The sequence below is a fragment of the Schistocerca cancellata genome, chromosome 1 (genome assembly GCF_023864275.1).
Source record: "Schistocerca cancellata isolate TAMUIC-IGC-003103 chromosome 1, iqSchCanc2.1, whole genome shotgun sequence".
Lineage (NCBI taxonomy): Eukaryota > Metazoa > Arthropoda > Insecta > Orthoptera > Acrididae > Schistocerca > Schistocerca cancellata.
In genome coordinates this window covers 869,310,195-869,331,055 of record NC_064626.1, presented here as the reverse complement: position 1 = coordinate 869,331,055, position 20,861 = coordinate 869,310,195, and the positions used below count along the sequence as shown (strand labels likewise).

Sequence of the window (20,861 nt, the reverse complement as noted above, 5' to 3'; positions counted from 1 at the left end):
ATTTTCTCGACGCGCGCTCGGGTGGACAATGTTATAACTAGCCTAGAACACACTGTGTTGCATGACAAGAGCTGCCATCTAGTGGATGGAGCTCAACTAATACCACAGTGTCAATGGCAGGCCAATAACTCGTCGTTCCCACTAGCTACTAGCCACAGAACGCAGTGGATGGATATATCCGTCAAACCCACTGTGCAATAGCAGAGCATAGACGGATATATCCGTCATGCCCACTTAAAAGGTTAACTGGTATGATATTTTCATGTAACCAATGAGAGAGGAAAAAAGCAGCACTGTATGTCTCCATAGGAGCAGCAGTGAAATTTATAATCTTAATTGTCACAAATATTTGCTGTTTCTTCTAAATATGTTGCGATTTATGACGTGGTTATGTTGGTACCTGAGAGCAGCTAATTTTTTTTTTCCGAATACATAATGTATTTCGCATCTATATTGCTGTGAGAATTTGATGGTATTTTGTCATCTCTTGCTTCCGAACATGTTGTCTGCCCCGCTACTCTCTTGTAGGCTGTGCAGCATCGGAACTGGCATAACCCCTTATGTCCTCGTCATACCTCGTAGCGAGCGTTAGACAGTGTTTCTGCACAAAACACGTAACTGTGCCACTGACCCCTAGCTAGACTTGTACTGTCTCTTGCAGAAATGTATACTATTGTTGAGTATTTGTCCAATTTTTAAGTCAATTCAGTTCAGACTACAGATTTATTGAGGCAGATTGTATTTTTTTATGTTAGATGTCCATAAAAAGCCAAGATATGCTGCATACATTCTCATGGTTTACAGCATGATGAAATGTGTCTGATTTAAGCTGAATGCTAGTTGTCATACTTATTTTAGTTACTCATTTGCCCTAATTCTCAGCCAAACTGTTGTCACTGCTCCCCCTCCAACCTTACTAAATTTCTCAAAATAAATCTGCATGTGAATGCTATTGCCAGAGTTTCATCTGTAAATGTAAGAGTAATCTAAAATGTTGACTTTAGCAGCAATAATGGAACCTATGAATTTGTATTATGCAAATGATAAATTGAGGAAGAAGCCTCATCTTACAACTGGGTAAATAAGGAATTTATTGACATAAGATACCTGAATATGTAAAAAAATTAAAACATTACTTGTATCTTAAAGGCATGCAATAATTGGACGTTAGAAGAGTACATATTCAAGTGCCACCACCACCACCACCACCACCACCACCACCACCACTACCAACAGCATCGGCATTGGCCTAAAGACCTCAGACATTTCCTCATGGATTATGACCTTCAGTGAAATGTGTCTATGTTGCTCCTAGATGTTTCCTAATGTCATCCATCATTCCTCCATTAGGTGGTCGTTTTGGTCTATTCTTAACTATTTGAATTCATTTGAATCCCCCCGACTGGTTGGATGTGGCCTGCTATGACTACATCTCCTGTGCCAACTTCTTCACCCCAGAGTAGCATTACAGCCAACATCCTCAATTATTTCTTGAATGTACTTCAGTTCCTGTATCAAAAATTCTTCCAAGAAGGAATGTTGATGGCCATAACTTACCTTCAGGAGCTGAAATGTCAACACTGCCAATAGGACGTATAAAAATACATGACACTGTCGTAGCTTTTGGAACTAATAGTTCCTTCCTGAAGGGATGAGAGAGGGATGTGTTGGGGAAGGTTTAAAAGAAAGAAGAGGTTATTAAAACACCACGATGAGAGAGACCCCACCTCAATCTACTTAGATATTCATCAGCTACTAGTCTTTGCACCAAATGCGGATCATCTGCAAGCCTTCCTTCATTTTGTTAGAATTTATGATGGTTTAACCTGGCATACAACAGCACTTTTATCAAACAGCCTCAGAGAGGTACAGATATTTGCTGGAAGACAATTATATTTATACATCTCGTGATTAATAATGGTCTTATTGCACTTCCTTAAGTTATGCCAGATGTTACTTTTGATTTTGACATTGTGTCTTCATTAAAAACAATGAAATGAGTTCTGTTTGCTTGGAAGTCTTCAGTCCATTGACCAAATCCAAATCACATACTCTTCCAGTGTGCAATAATAAATATTGTACTTTCATTGTGGTACTGAGTTGAATGCATTCTGGAAGTTGAGAAATGTAGTACCAACTTGGACTCACCCATCTATATTCTGGATTTTACAAGTGAAGAGATATAGCTGAGTTTCATAAGAGAGGTAGCCAAGTTTCAAGTGAATGATGCTTGTGGAATTCATGTTGATTTTTACAAAGCAGTTGTTTTCTCTTCAAAAATATCATCACACATGAGCACAATACAAGAACTTCTATCCAGCAATTCTAAGAAGGGGACCATTAGACATGTTAATTATGGATTTTGATGAGTGTTAGCTATGTTGTAGAGGGACTTGCCTGGTGGCTAATTTCATGTGACAGCCCCTAGTTTCCAAGAAAATCTATGACGACGTTTAATGCATACTTACTACAGCTTTTTTAATTTCATTGTACATAATATAAATAAATAGCATATGTCACGTCCTTGAGAAAGGGGGGAACAACAAGAGTCGAGGTCATGTATAGGAGACAAAGGATGTGAATATTGTCCAAATATTTGTAATTTTGACTATGAACCACAAATGGAATATACATTTGAAGAAAGTGTGCTGTAATGATGGATTTATTAATGAAATTACTACAGTAAAAATGGCCGTTTTTGAATAATTTTGTGCGACATATGCTATTTAATGATATTCTGTACAGTGTGTGTGTATGTGTGTGTGTGTGTGTGTGTGTGTGTGTGTGTGTGTGTGGTGGGGGGGGGGGGGAGAATTGCACAGGCATGATTCAACCCATACTGTGAATGTGGTAACCATGAGCCTCAGCTGCTACACTGTGCTCACTTGGTTGAAACTTGACTAATGTTATGGATATAGGGAGTATGCATAAAACTTTAGCAAGTTTTCTTGGAAACTAGGGGCTGTCGCATGAAAAGCCACTAGCCAGTTATTCAGGATAGGTCCATTTACAACGTAGCTAAGACTCATAAAAATTCAAGGTTAACAGGTCTGACAGCCCCCATGTATGACATAGCAACTTGATTTTTTTAAATTAATTTATGGTGGTTTGTTGTTGCTACAAGAGACATGCCAGTGCTAGAGCATACTCATTGTAGAATTTATTGCATATGTCACTGTGTCTAATGTTTTTCCTCTACTATTTTTCTTCAGTTATTTTTCAATTCCATGGTTAAGTATTTCTATTTCTGTTACTTTGACAACTGTTTGATGATCAAAAGTAGAAACTGTATTGTCATTTTCTTCAGTGAAACAATTTTGCATGACAGAGTTTAGTATTTCACCTGAATTTTAGAGTCTTTCATGTCACTGCCATCACAATATTATAATATGCACTGATGGTTGAACCCATAGACCCTCCAGTCTCTTCCCCAGACCTGAATGTCTTCTGTGGGTTGCCCAAGTAGTTTATCATAATTTTCTTGTTCAGTTTTCTAAACACACGTCTTCTATCTTCCTTCAAGGGAATTATTCAGATAGTTCTGGAGATGAAAATGTAATTGCGATGGGTGACTGGAATTCAGTAGTAGCAGAAAGAAGAGAATTAAAAATAGTCGGAGAACGTGAACTGGAAGAATGGCATAAAAGAGGCCACCTGGTAGAATTTTGCACGAAGCTTAATTTAATCATTACTAACAGTCCATTTAAGAATCTGAAATGAGGTTGTGTACTTGGAAGAGACCTGGGTACACAAAAAGCTTTGTGATGGGAAGTTAAGGAGATGGGACCTGGATAAATGTAAGGAAATGGATGCTGTATCAGATGTAACATTATGCAATTTTGTACTAAAACAGAGGAAAGGTATACAGTAGAAAATGAATGGCAGCATTGAGAGATGAAGGAGGGAAGAAAGCAGAGGATCACCTGAGTAAAAAGACAAGGCTAGTAGAAATCCAAGGATAACTCAGGAGGTATCAAATTTGTCTGACAAAAGGAGAAAATATAAAAGTACAGGAAATGAAGCAGGCAAAATGGAATACAGATGTCTAAAAAAAGAGACTGACAGAAAATGCAAATTGGTTAACCAGGAACGGTTTAGAGGACAAATGCATGGCTGCAGAAACAAATGTAACTAGGCGAAAGACAGTAGAAAAAGGAGAGAGGCTGTAGAAGAAAAGAGAAGTAGCTATATGAATATCATGTGCTCCAGTGGCAAGTCAGTAATTAGAGAGAGAGAGAGAGAGAGAGAGAGAGAGAGAGAGAGAGAGAGAGAGAGGGGGGGGGGTGTTATATAAGAAAAACAAACTTGAGAACATTGTAGAAAGAGTAGTAGTATGTGAGACAAGATGGGAGATATAATACTGTGAGAAGGATTTCAAAGAGCGCTGAAAGACCTTACTGGAAACGAGGCCTCTAGATAGGATGACAGTCCCTCAGAATTATTGTGATCTCTTGGAGAGCCAGCTATGACAAAATTATGCTACATTGTGTGTAAGTTATGAGACAGGCAAAATGTCATCAGACTTCAGGAAGTATGTAATAGTACCACTTCAAAGAAGTCAAGTACTGACAGGTGTGAATACCACTGAACAATCAGTACGATTGCAAAATTTTGATACAAATTATTTAGAGAAGAATGGGAAAACTGGTAGGTACCAACCTTGGGGAATATCAGTTTTGGTTTCAGAGAAATAAAGGACATGTGAGGCAATACTGATCCTACAATTTATTTTAGACAATAGGTTGAAGAAATGTAAACTTATATTTAGATCCCAAAAATGAGATGGTACTGAACCAAACTGGAGGAAAACCAGTTTATGTGACAACTTTACCAGAAAAAAGAATTGGTTAATAGGACACATCCTTAGACATCAGCCTACATGATGGTGATTCCTATAACTATATTGCTCAGAATTGAAAGCTTTGGGGCTCTGTCTTTCCAGACCAGAGAATATTTTCTGTCAACGATGGATTGTCTAACCAATTGTATAAAATGATTTTCAGAAATAATGTTTAATAGATTGTTGCGTTAAGCTTATTCTCAGCTCCAGTCCAGTTTGTCTCTCCCTCTCACAGCTGCCGATTTATTGTGGCATGATTGAGGAATTTATACACAATACTTTGTAAGCATTCCACCACATTAATATTTGATATGTGGGACTAGTAGAAACTTCTGGCTAGTATTTTGGGCATACTTTTGATGATTTTCATGTCTCAGATTGACCCACTCTCTTTACTTATCCCCTCAGCACAGAAATTTTTACGCCATTGACTATGCTGCCACCATTGGTAAACTGTTTATTTTTCTGGATATATTATACTAGTTTATTGCCTGCTGCTTTGCCTTCATGGACTGCACGCTCTGCACAGATTTCTTTTGTTTTTCTTTAATCAAATTTTTATGTTCTTCACAAATTGCAATACCTTCAAAAATTTTCATGCTAATTAAGGCCATAGAAGAATGGTCTTTTCCGAATTTACTTATGACCTAAAAGCGATTCTGGTACCTGGAGTCCAAGGTTCCCGTTAATTATGCCTTTTGTGTTCTTGTGGTGATATTTCCATAAAAACCATCATGTCCTGACACATATTTCTATATAACTAACCAAGAAGTGAAATATCAATTTTATACATTTAGCTTTGAAAATTTTTTAGTATAATGAAATGTTTTCTTAAAATTTTTCATCGACTGTTTCATCGTCTTAGGAGCTGAGTTTCCAAAAACAATGAAACACGTATATTTTGTTTCTAACAGGAAGGTCTCATACAAATATCATAGAGCTAGCTTTGAAAATACTTTCATAATGAAATAATTTCATAAAACTTTTCATCCCCTGCTTCACTCTCTTAAGAGGCTGAATTTCCAAAATCACTGAAATATGTATTTTTTATTTTCAAACCATCATGTCAAATACCAACTTCTATGATGTAGCTTTAAATATGCTGTAGCAGTTCTTTCATAATGATTTATTTATAAAAAAAAAATAAAATAAAAAAATCTTCCCCCTATTTTACCCCTTTAGTGGTTAAATTTCCAAAAATGCCAAAACCTGTATTTTTTTATTTTTAACTTAGAAACCAAATACTACTTATCATCGTTGTAGCTTCAAAATTGCCTTAATAGTGACTTGTTTTTAAAAAGCCTTTCATTCTCTTAGGAGTGGAATTTCGAACAATTCCTTCTTAAGCGATGCCTACAATATAAGATCCACACCATCTCCAAATTTCAAATTTCTATCCATAGCAGTTTGAGCTGGGCAGTGATGAGTCATTGAATCATTCTGGCCATATTTTGCCTCCTTAGGGGCTGAATTTCTAAAAACAGTGACACGTATGTTTTAATTTCTGAATGGGAAGCCAAATACAAGTTTTCGTAAATTTAGTTTTAAAAATGCATACACTGTGAAATGAAATTTTTTCACAAAACATTTCACCCCCTTAGGGTTTGAACTTCTAAAAACAGTGAAACTTGTATTTTTTTATTTGTACTCAAGAAGCCAAATTCAAATTTTCATAGATTTAGCTTTAAAAATTCTTTCGTAATGATATATTTCATAAAACATATCATCCCCTCTTTCACCACATTAGGAGTTGCAGCGAAACATCTCCTGAGTTGCTGTGGCACCGAGGTCACCGGAAGCAAGTCTGGAGTTTTGTTAATGTGTTGATATACGCTTCTGAATTAATGGTACGGCTCTTGCCATCAAATCAATGAGAATCACACCTTCACAGTCCCAGAACACACCGATTATGACCTTACTGGTGGAAGCAGCTGCTTTAAATTTTTTCTTCTGTGGGAAGTGGGAATGGCACCATTCTATCGACTGTCATTTTGTTTCGAGTTGAAAATGGTGGTTCAAAATGGTGAACCCAAGTTTCATTACCTGTCACAATCTAGGACAAGAAGGCGTCGTCCTCAGCTTCAAAACATTGCGACAAATCAAGACAATTTTTTTTTCCTATGTGATTTATGATCCACTGTTAGATAAAACCGGACCCATCTTGCACACACTTTTGAATATCCAAGAGTGTGGATAATTGCATCCACACTTCATTTGCTGATTAACAGATGCAGCACCTACTGCCGAGCCATAATGTGTCTGTCCTCACGAATGACAACATCAGCTCACTGCAACATGTCAGGTGCAACAGCCTTGGATAGTCTCCCTGACTGCTGCAAATTGTGGAGCTCAGCTGAACTGTCTTCTAATGACCTCACCCTACATGCCCAGCGACTAACTGTACTTCTGTTGACAGCAGATGCTCCATAGACCTTGCACAAACATTTGTGAATATTCCCCACAGTTTCTTTCTCTGCAGTGAGAAATTCACTGATGGTACATTTCTTGTAACGTACATCACATACAGATGCCATTTTGAAACTGTCCTGCAGCTATGCTATCTGTCAGAAGTGACAGAAACTTGGCACGCTCACTCAGGAGAGTCAAATAATACATACGTAACGTTTTGCTTTCATAGCATTGTTTTCGGCTGAGGAAAAAATGTGGTACATTACTTTCTGGGCAACCGTCATGAAGCCTTTGACGTCTGATGTCCTTTTTGTGTTGGAATTCAGGTCTATCTACAGAAATATCAAAGCACCCAACCATTTACAAAAAAATTACATCCCACTTATCCTAGTCCCAGAATTATTAGTTACTACTTTAAGTCTTATACAGAGCTTTGGCATACAATGTACAAAGTGTTGTGACTCGCCGATTATTCAAAGTGCCGCCGCGCAATTACGCACGTCCTCTACGTGCGGCGCTGTCTGCCAGCCATACAGCAGCTGCGCCACCTAAGCGGCCAGCCGAGCAGCGGCCGCTAGACTGAGACTCTGTGTTTAATCGAATGCCAACTTGTACACAGGTCCACTTACTCAGTGACTTATATGTGTTGTTGTGTTGTCCGTGACATGAAATGCCAAGAAGTGCTGTCGAAGACGTTTTTCATAATCAGACCAGTCTTCCGCGGTCTCGTCGTAAGGTGCAAAACAGCCAACGACGAGAAACGCCCCGCATTTGACGTCGCGACGAAATCGCGAATCGCCGCTGTTGGAAGCGTTTGCTGTTCAAGGAGATGTTGCAAGAGCTGCTCGACAGTAGCCATGGAACCCTGTGAGTCAACGGTGAAAAGGAAAAATCCACTACCTCGTCGCCAATTGTTAAATCTTCAAATTTAACACATATATTTCGGACAACACAACAACACATATAAGTCACTGAGTAAGTGGACCTGTGTACAAGTCGGCATTCAATTAAACACTGAGTCTCAGTCTAGCGGCCGCTGCTCGGCTGGCCGCTTGGGTGGCGCAGCTGCTGCATGACTGGCAGACAGTGCCGCACGTAGAGGACGTGCGTAATTGCGTGGCGGCACTTTGAATAATCGGCGAGTCACAACACAAATATGATTTAATTTATGAGTACCGTAAAAGTTTTTCTTTTCAGATTATTGTGACTGTTTTTACACATTTATGATAGGACCAGACAGAAAATAAAGCCCTCCCCTCCCTCTATGTCCTTTGTTTTGCAAGAAAAGCAGATGACAGTTGTACAAAATGGTGATAACTGATAATTGTCTTTAATGCTTCTATAATTTAAAGTCCTCCCTCCATGAACCATGGACCTTGCCGTGGGTGGGGAGGCTTGCGTGCCTCAACGATACAGATAGCCGTACCGTAGGTGCAACCACAACGGAGGGGTATCTGTTGAGAGGCCAGACAAACGTGTGGTTCCTGAAGAGGGGCAGCAGCCTTTTCAGTAGTTGCAGGGGCAACAGTCTGGATGATTGACTGATCTGGCCTTGTAACATTAATCAAAATGGCCTTGCTGTTGTGGTACTGCGAATGGCTGAAAGCAAGGGGAAACTACAGCCGTAATTTTTCCTGAGGGCATGCAGCTTTACTGTATGGTTAAATGATGATGGCGTCCTCTTGGGTAAAATATTCCGGAGGTAAAATAGTCCCCCATTCGGATCTCCCGGAGGGGACTACTCAAGAGGACGTCATTATCAGGAGAAAGAAAACTGTCGTTCTACGGATCGAAGCGTGGAATGTCAGATCACTTAATCGGGCAGGTAGGTTAGAAAATTTAAAAAGGGAAATGCATAGGTTAAAGTTAGATATAGTGGGAATTAGTGAAGTCCGGTGGCAGGAGGAACAAGACTTCTGGTCAGGTGAATACAGGGTTATAAATACAAAATCAAATAGGGGTAATGCAGGAGTAGGTTTAATAATGAATAAAAAAATAGGAGTGCGGGTAAGCTACTACAGACAGCATAGTGGACGCATTATTGTGGCCAAGATAGACACGAAGCCCACGCCTACTACAGTAGTACAAGTTTATATGCCAACTAGCTCTGCAGATTACGAAGAAATTGAAGAAATGTATGATGAGATAAAAGAAATTATTCAGGTAGTGAAGGGAGACGAAAATTTAATAGTCATGGGTGACTGGAACTCGACAGTAGGAAAAGGGAGACAAAGAAACATAGTAGGTGAATATGGATTGGGGCTAAGAAATGAAAGAGGAAGCCGTCTGTTAGAATTTTGCACAGAGCATAACTTAATCATAGTTAACACTTGGTTCAAGAATCATAAAAGAAGGTTGTATACATGGAAGAATCCTGGAGATACTAAAAGGTATCAGATAGATTATATAATGGTAAGACAGAGATTTAGGAACCAGGTTTTAAATTGTAGGACATTTCCAGAGGCAGATGTGGACTCTGACCACAATCTATTGGTTATGAAATGTAGATTAAAACTGAAGAAATTGAAAAAAATGTGGGAATTTAAGGAGATGGGGCCTGGATAAACTGAAAGAACCAGAAGTTGTACAGAGTTTCAGGGAGAGCATAAGGGAACAATTGACAGGAATGGGGGAAAGAAATACAGTAGAAGACGAATGGGTAGCTCTGAGGGATGAAGTAGTGAAGGCAGCAGAGGATCAAGTAGGTAAAAAGATGAGGGCTAGTAGAAATCCTTGGGTAACAGAAGAAATATTGAATTTAATTGATGAAAGGAGAAAATATAAAAATGCAGTAAATGAAGCAGGCAAAAAGAAATACAAACGTCTCAAAAATGAGATCGACAGGAAGTGCAAAATGGCTAAGCAGGCATGGCTAGAGGACAAATGTAAGGATGTGGAGGCTTATCTCGCTAGGGGTAAGATAGATACAGCGTACAGGAAAATTAAAGAGACCTTTGGAGAAAAGAGAGCCACTTGTATGAATATCAAGAGCTCATATGGAAACCCAGTTCTAAGCAAAGAGGGGAAAGCAGAAAGGTGGAAGGAGTATATAGAGGGTCTATACAAGGGTGACGTACTTGAGGACAATATTATGGAAATGGAAGAGGATGTAGATGAAGATAAAATGGGAGATACGATACTGCGTGAAGAGTTTGACAGAGCACTGAAAGACCTGAGTCGAAACAAGGCCCCGGGAGTAGACAACATTCCATTAGAACTACTGACGGCCTTGGGAGAGCCAGTCCTGACAAAACTCTACCATCTGGTGAGCAAGATGTACGAGACAGGCGAAATACCCTCAGACTTCAAGAAGAATATAATAATTCCAATCCCAAAGAAAGCAGGTGTTGACAGATCTTAGAAGAAAGATTGAGGAAAGGCATACCTACGTTTCTAGCATTTGTAGACATAGAGAAAGCTTTTGACAGTGTTGACTGGAATACTTTCTTTCAAATTCTGAAGGTGGCAGGGGTAAAATACAGGAATCGAAAGGCTATTTACAATTTGTACAGAAACCAGATGGCAGTTATAAGAGTCAACTGGGATGAAAGGGAAGCTGTGGTTGGGAAGGGAGTGAGACAGGGTTGTAGCCTCTCCCCGATGTTATTCAATCTGTATATTGAGCAAGTAGTAAAGGAAACAAAAGAAAAAATTGGAGTAGGTATTAAAATCCAGGGAGAAGAAATAAAAACTTTGAGGTTCGCCGATGATATTGTAATTCTGTCAGAGACAGCAAAGGACTTGGAAGAGCAGTTAAATGGAATGGACAGTGTCTTGAAAGGAGGTATAAGATGAACATCAACAAAAGCAAAACGAGGATAATGGAATGTAGTCGAATTAAGTCGGATGATGCTGAGGGAATTAGATTAGGAAATGAGACACTTAAAGTAGTAAAGGTTGTTTTGCTATTTGGGGAGCAAAATAACTGATGATGGTCGAAGTAGAGAGGATATAAAATGTAGACTGGCAATGGCAAGGAAAGCGTTTCTGAAGAAGAGAAATTTGTTAGCATCGAGTATAGATTTTAAGTGTCAGGAAGTCGTTTCTGAAAGTATTTGTATGGAGTGTAGCCATGTATGGAAGTGAAACATGGACGATAAATAGTTTGGACAAGAAGAGAATAGAACCTTTCAAAATGTGGTGCTACAGAAGAATGTTGACGATTAGGTGGGTAGATCATGTAATTAATGAGGAAGTATTGAATAGGATTGGGGAGAAGAGAAGTTTGTGGCACAACTTGACTAGAAGAAGGGATCGCTCTCTCTCTCTCTCTCTCTCTCTCTCTCTCTCACACACACACACACACACACACACACACACACACCTGCCAAGCCAAGCATGATTCCTTCAATGCAAATGCACATCAGGTTCCATTTCCTCTTGCGGGGATACAGTTTGCACTATGGTGAGGGGTACATGGACAGGGATGCTGCATTGGCATATGAGGAGTTGGAAATGTGGGTTAGCCAGAGAGCATGTATGGATGGCCAAGGCAGTTAAAGAAACTGTTGTGCAGAAGTGGAGCTTCTGGATTCGAGTCCTGGTCCAGCATAAATTTATAAATTTTGAACTTGCATCTCTGATTGATTTCAATGCCCTAAAGAAATGTCCCTGAATCTTAATATTCTTTTAGCACTATCTTCAAAAATACATTTTATATTTTTAACTTACTGGTTCATTTATAGTTTATTTACTCGTATTACGTTGTGCAACATCTATTTAGAGATAGAAGAAAAATTGAGAGCAGTTCCTAAATATTGCAGATATTCAAGATAAAATTGAAATAGTTAACATAGTTTCCGAGAAAAATGTTCATTCAGAACCTACTTCACACTTGGAAGGTGTACACAGTAACAAAAGTATCCTGATGAAGGTCACTCGCAATAATGACTGAAACGTCAGTAGTTTCACATATTGACAATGTGGTCACAAACCCAGAAAAATTTATTGACACAGGCTGCGGAAGCTGACGTTTATATATAAACACATTTCTTGCTGTGTTTACCGCGTTTGTGTCTCTTACAGTTGTGACAGATTATTCTTGTGTTGTTTTATTTGTTGCACTTTTCTGCTGTTGCCCAGCTTTTGCTAGTATACAAGTGACACCTATCTTAACCTCCATGAGCGTAATTTGCATCTAATTTCTGCTTGACTCTCCCTTCGAGAATACACTTGAAGACCGAACCACAGACTTCTGAAGATCTGCAGTATTTGTAGCTGCTTATTCAGTGTGTGGTTTTGTGAGCTGTGGTCCCAGTTCTTGACAAAAAAGTTGTCACTAACATGGTTTTTACTAATAAGTTAAGTAGAAATAATGTATAACCATTCACTGTTATTATATTCACAAGAGTACAGAAAACACAATGGTTATCTTCTTGTTGTCCTCTTAGTGGAATATTTCTTTGTCATTTGATTGATTGTGTCAATACCACTTGCTGTCTTCATAATATAAATTTATGACGGATTTCTTCTGCATGTTGGCAGGTAACCCATTACAGGATCTTAATGTTGAGATGATAGCAATAGAAGGTTTCTTTTGTGTTTTCCGTGGGGGATATAAGAAGCAATTGTGATTGGAATATTTCCAATACTAGACTCACTGAAAACAAATTTACTAGAATATAATTCTCTTCTTGAGACAGTTTTTACTTCATTAAGTATATGTAGCTTGTAATGTTTTCACAGGAATTAGCTTGTGACTGCACTATAGATCTTCGGCCAAATGAACTGAAGTGTAATATCTGTGTGTGGTGACACTGTGCTTCGAATTATGTTTAAGAACTACCAGCCATTTCATCACAGTTGCAGCTGAATTGGATTGTGCCATCATTTTTCTTGACTGCGCTTGGCTCCATACTGATAACTTATCGTGTTTCAGAGTCTGTGAGCATGCACATGAGCTGTGGCTATAAAATAATTGAGCCATTGCTGTAAAAAGTTTTGTTTCAAAAACATGTTTTAGTTATTGTCACCCTCAGTACTCTCTCCTCCTCCACCCGTACAATACTCCATTTGAATTTTCCATTGATGGAAACGGTATTGGAAATCTTCCTCTATGTCCTCGTTGATGACTCATGCTACTTTTTCTTTCACTGCTTCCACAGACTGAAATCTTGTATCCTTTTAATGCAGATTTGACACTGTGATGCTGTATTTCGCTAGAAACCTCTTAACAGACAACGCCGTATGAGCCGGTGCATTGTCTTGATGCAGAACCCATTACTTGTTCTTCCACAGTTCGGGTACTTTTTTCTTATTTCCTCCTGGAGTTGAGCAAATACCTCAAGGTAGTAATGTTGATCAATAGTTTGATCTTCAGGAACCCACTGAAGATAGACATCAATATTTGGGGGTGGCAACATCGTCACTTTGAATCTTGGTTTGCTCATTTGAGGTTTGTGTGTGTGTGTGTGTGTGTGTGTGTGTGTGTGTGTGTGTCTCCAGTGAAGTTGGGCTCTTCCAAAGCACGGATTGGTGCTTCGCTTCTGGATCATAAGTGAAAAACCAAGATTTGGCACACTATCACTCTGTACAAGAACTTAGGATCTTTTTCAGTGAGTGTCAGTACAGACATTTTTACATGTTTCTGTTTGTTCCTTTACACTTTTCTGATGTTAACTTGGTCATATAAAATTTGCCTTCCACATTCTTTGTCAATTCCTATAGTTTCAACATCAATTGAGTATTTTTGATGTTGAAGGGTGTCCTGAGCATGAGTAATCTTCAGTGTCATCTTGGCCTTGTTGGAAATGCTTGGACCACTCAAAAACTTGCGTACATGACAAACAGTCTTTGCCATACCTTCTTTCGGTAAAAGATAGGTTTCAGTAATAGTTTTTACAGTTGCATGTGAAACTTCATGACAGTTTGTTGTGCTGTTGTTATGTTTATCATTTTTCTGGCAAAACTAAATAACATTTCTTACACAAACGGAGGCCAGGGCCACATTGATTTGTTTACAGACACCAGAGGTGCCACATTTGACTGAGAAGGCTTCATGCTTCACAACTATTCATCATTCACCTTTAGCGCATGCTTACTTAAACTGTGGCAGCATCAGTCCTATTATTTTATGCTCCCACTTCATTTGTCATACTTCCTAAGTTTTTCCTTCGTGAAGGCCTTGAAAGGACACCTACCATAGTATGACAACGATGACATTTCATCAGTAACAGTGAGCATCCCAGCCAAAATATTATTTCCACAATAAATAATTAATTTTATCAAATACTTCTCATATTGCAATAAACTTGTCATACCATCTGTGCTCATTTTGAGTCCCCCTGTCATCAAGTCTTACTATTTTGTTAAGTGGCTGGAATCTAGCTCTGCTTATGGTAGCTGAAAGAAATTCAAATTACATCACCAGAACAATCATAAACCAAAGAGAAATGAATTGTGCTCATTTTTGAGGTAGTTGTTGCTATGCACACACTAAAATTTGTTGTCTAGGTGTCAGATATTACCATAATGCAGTTATTAATTAAATAAGATATTTATTGTTAAATAAACAACTAGGTTACAATAGTATATTTACAATAATTATTCACTTTATGTTCTGAAGATGCACCCAGCAATCTGTGGTGTGGATCACATGCATTTGGGTTTTTCCTTTTACACAAATGAGATTGATGGCATCCTATACATTGTCAATTTCAACATCTTTCAGAATTCATATCATCTTTTAATGATAAAAGTTAGTAGATATTGTTCCTTCAAGACTGTAGTGACTGGTCAAAACTGTTGGCACTGAACGTACACAAAATTTTCAGTAATTGGTATTGCGTTTCAGTAATTGGTATTGTATTTACTTTGCTAAAGGCAACAAAAACAACACTATCTTTGTTACTTTGCAGTCACTATGCAAAATATCAATGACACACAATGTTTTGCTGAAATAACTGCACTATACGGGTGGTTAGTTTTACTTGCATTGCCGTGATTTCCTATGTCCAGATTCATCATAGTGCTGCACAAGGAACAAATGGGAAATTAGTGTTATACAAGAACTTCTGTTTGCATTGTAAAATACACAAATTCCATAATTCTGGAAGTTTTGACAACCAAGAGGAGTATAAGAAAATGAATGTTACAGTTGTACATGTTTCTTTATTATTATAGTTGAGAAAAAATTCAGACTGCTCTTAATAGTGCCTAGAGTGGCACATTCTCACTTCACTAAATGCAAAAACCTGCAATTAAAAGTAAACAGATTATTTGTGGTGGCCATTTTCAAGTAGCAGTATATAAATTTCGATGTTTTACAAGAGAAATACCTTTTGCATGCTGCACATGCACTCAGATGGTGTTTCACGTTCATAACAATGCATCAGTGGATGTCCTAGAGTATTACATGGTTTTTCTGTTGTGTAGTGGTTCTAGATTTGAAACAGCTCATGAAAGTTTTTTATAATAAAATGAAAAGGTGCTTACACATCAACTTTTAATTTATTATTTGAAAACGATGCAGTTTTCACTAATGTGGAAAGCCAGTTCTGAGAGAGAGAGAGAGAGAGAGAGAGAGAGAATCAACACATATACAAACAATTGGCACTTTAGGCACTAAAAGAAAACACAGTGACTATATGACAAAATGGGGACTGCCGATGCTGATCTGTAAGTACCTTTCCATTTGATTATTAAAAAAACTTCTGTGAACTGTTTTAAATGTGTAACCAACATGTGACAATGGGGAAACAATCATGTAATATTCCAGGACAGCCACTGAAGATACCAGGTTAAGAAGGCAAAATGCATTTGGTTGCATAAATAAAATAATTTATTAATGTGCAGCATGCAAAAAACATTCCTCTTGCTAACTACTGCAGTTTAAAAGAGAACTGAATGTTAAGTGTTACAGCTCCCTTACAATAATCCCTCTTTCATTGACTCACATTCATGCTGGTTAATAACTACTAGACTATCAGTTTCCTGGCACCATCCATGCCTGAAAACATGGAAAGCTTGTTAATAGATTTTTGGGACAGTGTTCTAACCTGGAGTCAACTGAACAGTCCTTACAGGCATCTTTAGCTCATGTCTTAAATCGATATCAGTGTACCCCTCAGTTATTTACACAGTCTCCGCAACATAAACAATTTTCTAAGTTTTTCTGTGTTTTCCGAACTTTGTCATATCAAAGTGAATCATGGGTTTTAATAAGAAACAAGAAAAACGTTCACAGAGCATGAAATGAAACTTTTGGAGAGCTATTACAGGACAGAAAGCTACAGAAATAAGAACATCAGGAAAAACCTTCACATAGACAATGTACAAAAAAAGAGAGAGGAAAACAATTTTAGAAGTAGTAGTGGCAGCAGCAGTAACAACAGTAGAAGAAGAAAAAGAGTGTCTTTATTATGTACTTTTTCTCATATCATTGTTGTCCTTGTATGTAAATACTCTCAAAAATCAAACAATGGAAAATCCAGGATGGAATGTAACAATATTGGAGAAGGAAAGTTGCTAGTCACCATATAGCGGAGATGCTGAGTCGCAGATAGGCGCAACAAAAAGAATCTTTTTGTTTTGCCTATCTGTGACTCAGCATCTCTGCTAAAAAGGTGAATACTCTCAAAAAGCTACCCTCTGTCATGAACTCCATTGATCAGGATCAGGATTGAAACTTCAAAGAGAGATGTCACCTGTAGCCATGCTGTCATAATGTGATACACAAAGTTTCTCTAGCAGTGTATCCTGGTATGATACTATGATGATTACAGCATTAAATCCTGTGAATATATTGGTGTTTCCTGGCAATGGTCAGTATGCTGAGAGAGGATATGCAGGGTGTGGTTTTCAACATGGATTTGACTCTTGTCATTAGCTACACTTGTATTTCAATTTGTTTATTTCACCTCTATTTCTTAAGTCCTCTGTCACATTTCTTATATTGCTTTTGCTTTAATCTTATTGTAAAAAAAAAGGAGGGGGGGGGGTAGAGAGAGAGAGAGAGAGAGAGAGAGAGAGAGAGAGAGAGAGAGAATATGAGAAGAAAAGAAGAAGAAGAAGAAGAAGAAGAAGAAGAAGATTGCTTTGTTTGCAGTTTTATACCTGAAGGGCATATACATCAGAAAATCAGTTTATCATAATCAGTGTATGAATTTCTTTTTGCCTTTTCTTTATAGTATAATAGCTTTGTGTCTTCAGTAGCAGCATTTGAAACCAACTATTTCAATCAGTATTCTTCATAAATCATGAAAGAGGTATTCGTCTGATGTACAGATACATTGCCTTACTGTCTGACATTCTGTAACATCTGATTTAGATAGATTCAGAATATAGATCTTGAAGCCAGCTGCGACTGAGGAGGTGCCAGATTCATTTCTCACAGGAGTTTAAAGTATTCTAATGCCTCCCGTTTATCCAAAAACACTTTCAGAAGCATACATGAATTTTATTAATTCATGGCAATTTTCCATCTTAGCTATTTCTCTTCTTCGTCCTGAAAAATTATTTGAAATGGCATTTTTTTACATTTCCTGTGGGTAGCAGTTCATTTTGAGTAGATGTTAAACCGTAATATTTGTTCCTTCTGGAAACAATATAATCTGACCCTTAAATAATGTGAATGCAGAGTATACATTTTCTCCTTACTGTGTATGATCTAATTTACTGTCATAAGTGATAATTGTGTACATTTATTTATTTTTCATTGCTACAGGAATGCACATCACGTAAGAATATCAGATTTTGTGTGTGGTTGAGAATATAGAGGAAGAAAAGGTTGTCTATTTCTTTGTTCTTGTATCACTTTGTAATATTACTTTCCTTCTGAAATTTGCATTTCCTTCTCTTGAAAGTTAGTATACTGTCTTGTAGTGGCGATTGAAGAGCACTGAAATTTCTTTGCAGGTTATGGATGTATATGATCTTCCGCCATTGAATCTCTCTTCGGACAGTGATGATTCGGATGAACCAAATACCAAAGAGAGTAAAACTGTGACGCCTCCTCCTGCTGCTGTTTCTACTCCAGAGGTGAAAGATTCTGAAACAGAAGTAAAACCTGAGCCACCAGTTTCTGACAATGTTGTGGGTGAAGAGGAGGAACCAGCCCCTGTGCAAATAATTGATGGTATCTGGGATAATTTTAAAAACTACAAAGCAAGTCTCGAGCGCAAAGAACAAGAAGCAGCAGCTGTTGCGACGGGGTCATACAGCACTTCGCATGCCATTGAAGTAATTATGTCAGATCATGACTATTGTGTGGTTAGCAAGCCCAGTAACTTAGGAAGTGTAGATGATATTGGGTCTGTTGATGATGCATCTATTGGTGGTTTAACAAGTACAGAAGGACCCAATGTGAGTGATAAGACAATGGAGGGAGATAAAGATTCAGGATCGAATACAGACAGTTCACCTGAAACTATGGAAGCCACAGACAACGGAAATAGATCAAAGGTTGTAGCGGCTGACAGTGGATCTCCAGTGCCCACTAATGTTGGAAGATTAAGAGTATTAGCAGGCACTGAGAAAACATTAACACAGTTATCAGACACAGGAAGGTTACCTGGAGGGACAACAGAGGCCACCTTGTCAGTTGCATCCGGAACCCCACCACAACCCAGCAACCCATCTACCACTGCATCCTCTAAGAAGCGGACAAAACAGGCACGTAAGCGGCAGAAACGTGAAGGGGCTAGTTCGTCGTCTAGTTCCTCCAGTAGTGATAGTGATTCATCTAGCTGTAGTTGTGGAACAAACTGTAGTTGTAGCAGCAGCAGTTCAAGCAGCTCAGGTTCTTCTTCAAGCAGTTCAGACTCGGATAGTTCGACATCAGAAGGACGCAGACGACAGGCTGCGAGACGAGAGAGGCGGCGTGAGAGGGCACGGAAGAAAGCTGCTGCTGCTGCTGCTGCAGCAGCAGCAGCAGCAGCAGCAGCAGCAGCTGCAGCTACAGCTGCAACAACAGCAGCCACTGTGGCTGCTACTTCTGGTGAAGCAACAGCAGAAGTGAGCAGAACCCCAACTGCAAATTCTGTACCAGTTGCACCATGTGACACAGAACGAGGTAAGTGTTATTGAAATGTGTACATTTAAGATATATTTAGTTACTATTGTACATTCAGTTGCTTGTGTTATTCTAATTTGAATATAGTCATTGAAGTCCAAAATTTTTCCAGTATGTTTACTTTTTCTTCTTTTTGCCAGTACTTGAAAGTTTTAGTTTGGGAGTAAAAGACAGTGATTTGGTGCTTTGTCTGGATAGCACATACTTGACTTGTTTTTCATTAATGACTTTATCTTCTTTTCTTCACATTTCAAGTGGATGAACAACTAGCCAATATTTTATATTTGGGTGATAGAATTGCTATTCCTGCCAATAGAAACACTTCAAGCAGAAAGTATTAAACCTATTTACCAGAATTCCATAATATCTCTTCAGGGAGGAAAGAAGCGTTAGTTGGGAAGGTTTGAAAGGAACGTGGAGAAGGAGCAGGTCACTCAGCTTCTAGATGGAGGAAACACCTGTTGTAAAAGCATCAGAGAATGTGGATTGAAACAAGAAGAGAAGTGAAAGATGGAGTGAACAAATAAATAAGGAAAGAGAAAGAAGGAAAGAGAACAAAGAATCTTCTTTCTGCTTCCTCCTTTCCTTGCTTTCTGTTTCTTAATAGCACAATTAGTTCCATTTTCTTTTCTCTTCTGTTGTAATCCATCTTTACTTCTCACTCTGTGTGATCTATCATTTCGAAACTGAAACTGAAGAGTGATCTTCAGTTTCTCCTACATCTTTGCCTCTCATTTTACACACAAATAGGTTCCTCTCAGCTCAAGATCCGAATGATCTGGCGCCCTTTCTAATCTTTTCCAACCAATCCCTGTCTCATCTCGAGAATGATCACGTAATTTTAAGCCCAGGATTAGTATTTTATACATAGTTTTTCTTAACAATACGAGGGATTCTGCCTCCTTTAAGCTAAATATTGATCAGACATTTCCTCCTTGTAATTCGTAAAATTTTCTCAATAGAAAATTGCCTTAGTTACAGTTTTCAAATTGAAAAACGTTTGTTTTTAAGTTTAGACCCTGTGGCTGTGCAGGAGGTTGAGTTAATATAGGATGTAAGGTCTACCAATTATGCAGAACACCGTTTTTTTTCCAAGTTCCCAAACATGTTTCAGCACCACTGTGCCATCATGAGTGGGTTTTCGTTTTATTTAATCTGTAATGTAAACATTTTTCCTAAATGATTACAAAAATTATGTGGATATTTAGTTCAAACAATAATTCGTTTATTTTTGTTAATACCTTTACACTTGGTGTGCATGATTGTTCAGGACCAATTGTGTATTATTTATTACACGTAGCATGTCATCTGCAACCAAACGATGTTGATGAGAAATTTTGTTGGGAGTTAACCTATCATCTAAACGTAATTTAGTTTTTTGCGGTATTTCGCACCTATATTCGTTTTTACTTATGTTTTCGTGTGGCAAGCTCTCTTATTTTCAGCATCATGGTGAGGTGTTGTGATGCACACACAAATATAACTCATATTTTCACAACTAAGACCGTAAAAGCACTTTGCACTTCACCAAAACACAGCATAATTGTGTTTGTTGTGTGTCCCAGCCCAGTCAGTGTTCATTTGTTCACCAGTGAGTTCGGC

At 38.3% G+C, this 20,861-nt stretch overlaps 1 protein-coding gene across 1 annotated transcript in view; it reads left to right on the top strand.

The window, feature by feature from the left end:
• LOC126109312 (uncharacterized) overlaps nt 1-20,861 on the top strand; it is a 94,659-nt gene that overhangs the window by 50,060 nt on the left and 23,738 nt on the right. Inside the window, exon 5 of the mRNA XM_049914397.1 lies at nt 18,104-19,259. Within this exon, the coding sequence (XP_049770354.1) occupies nt 18,104-19,259 (1,156 nt within the window). The remainder of the gene's footprint in view (nt 1-18,103; nt 19,260-20,861) is intronic.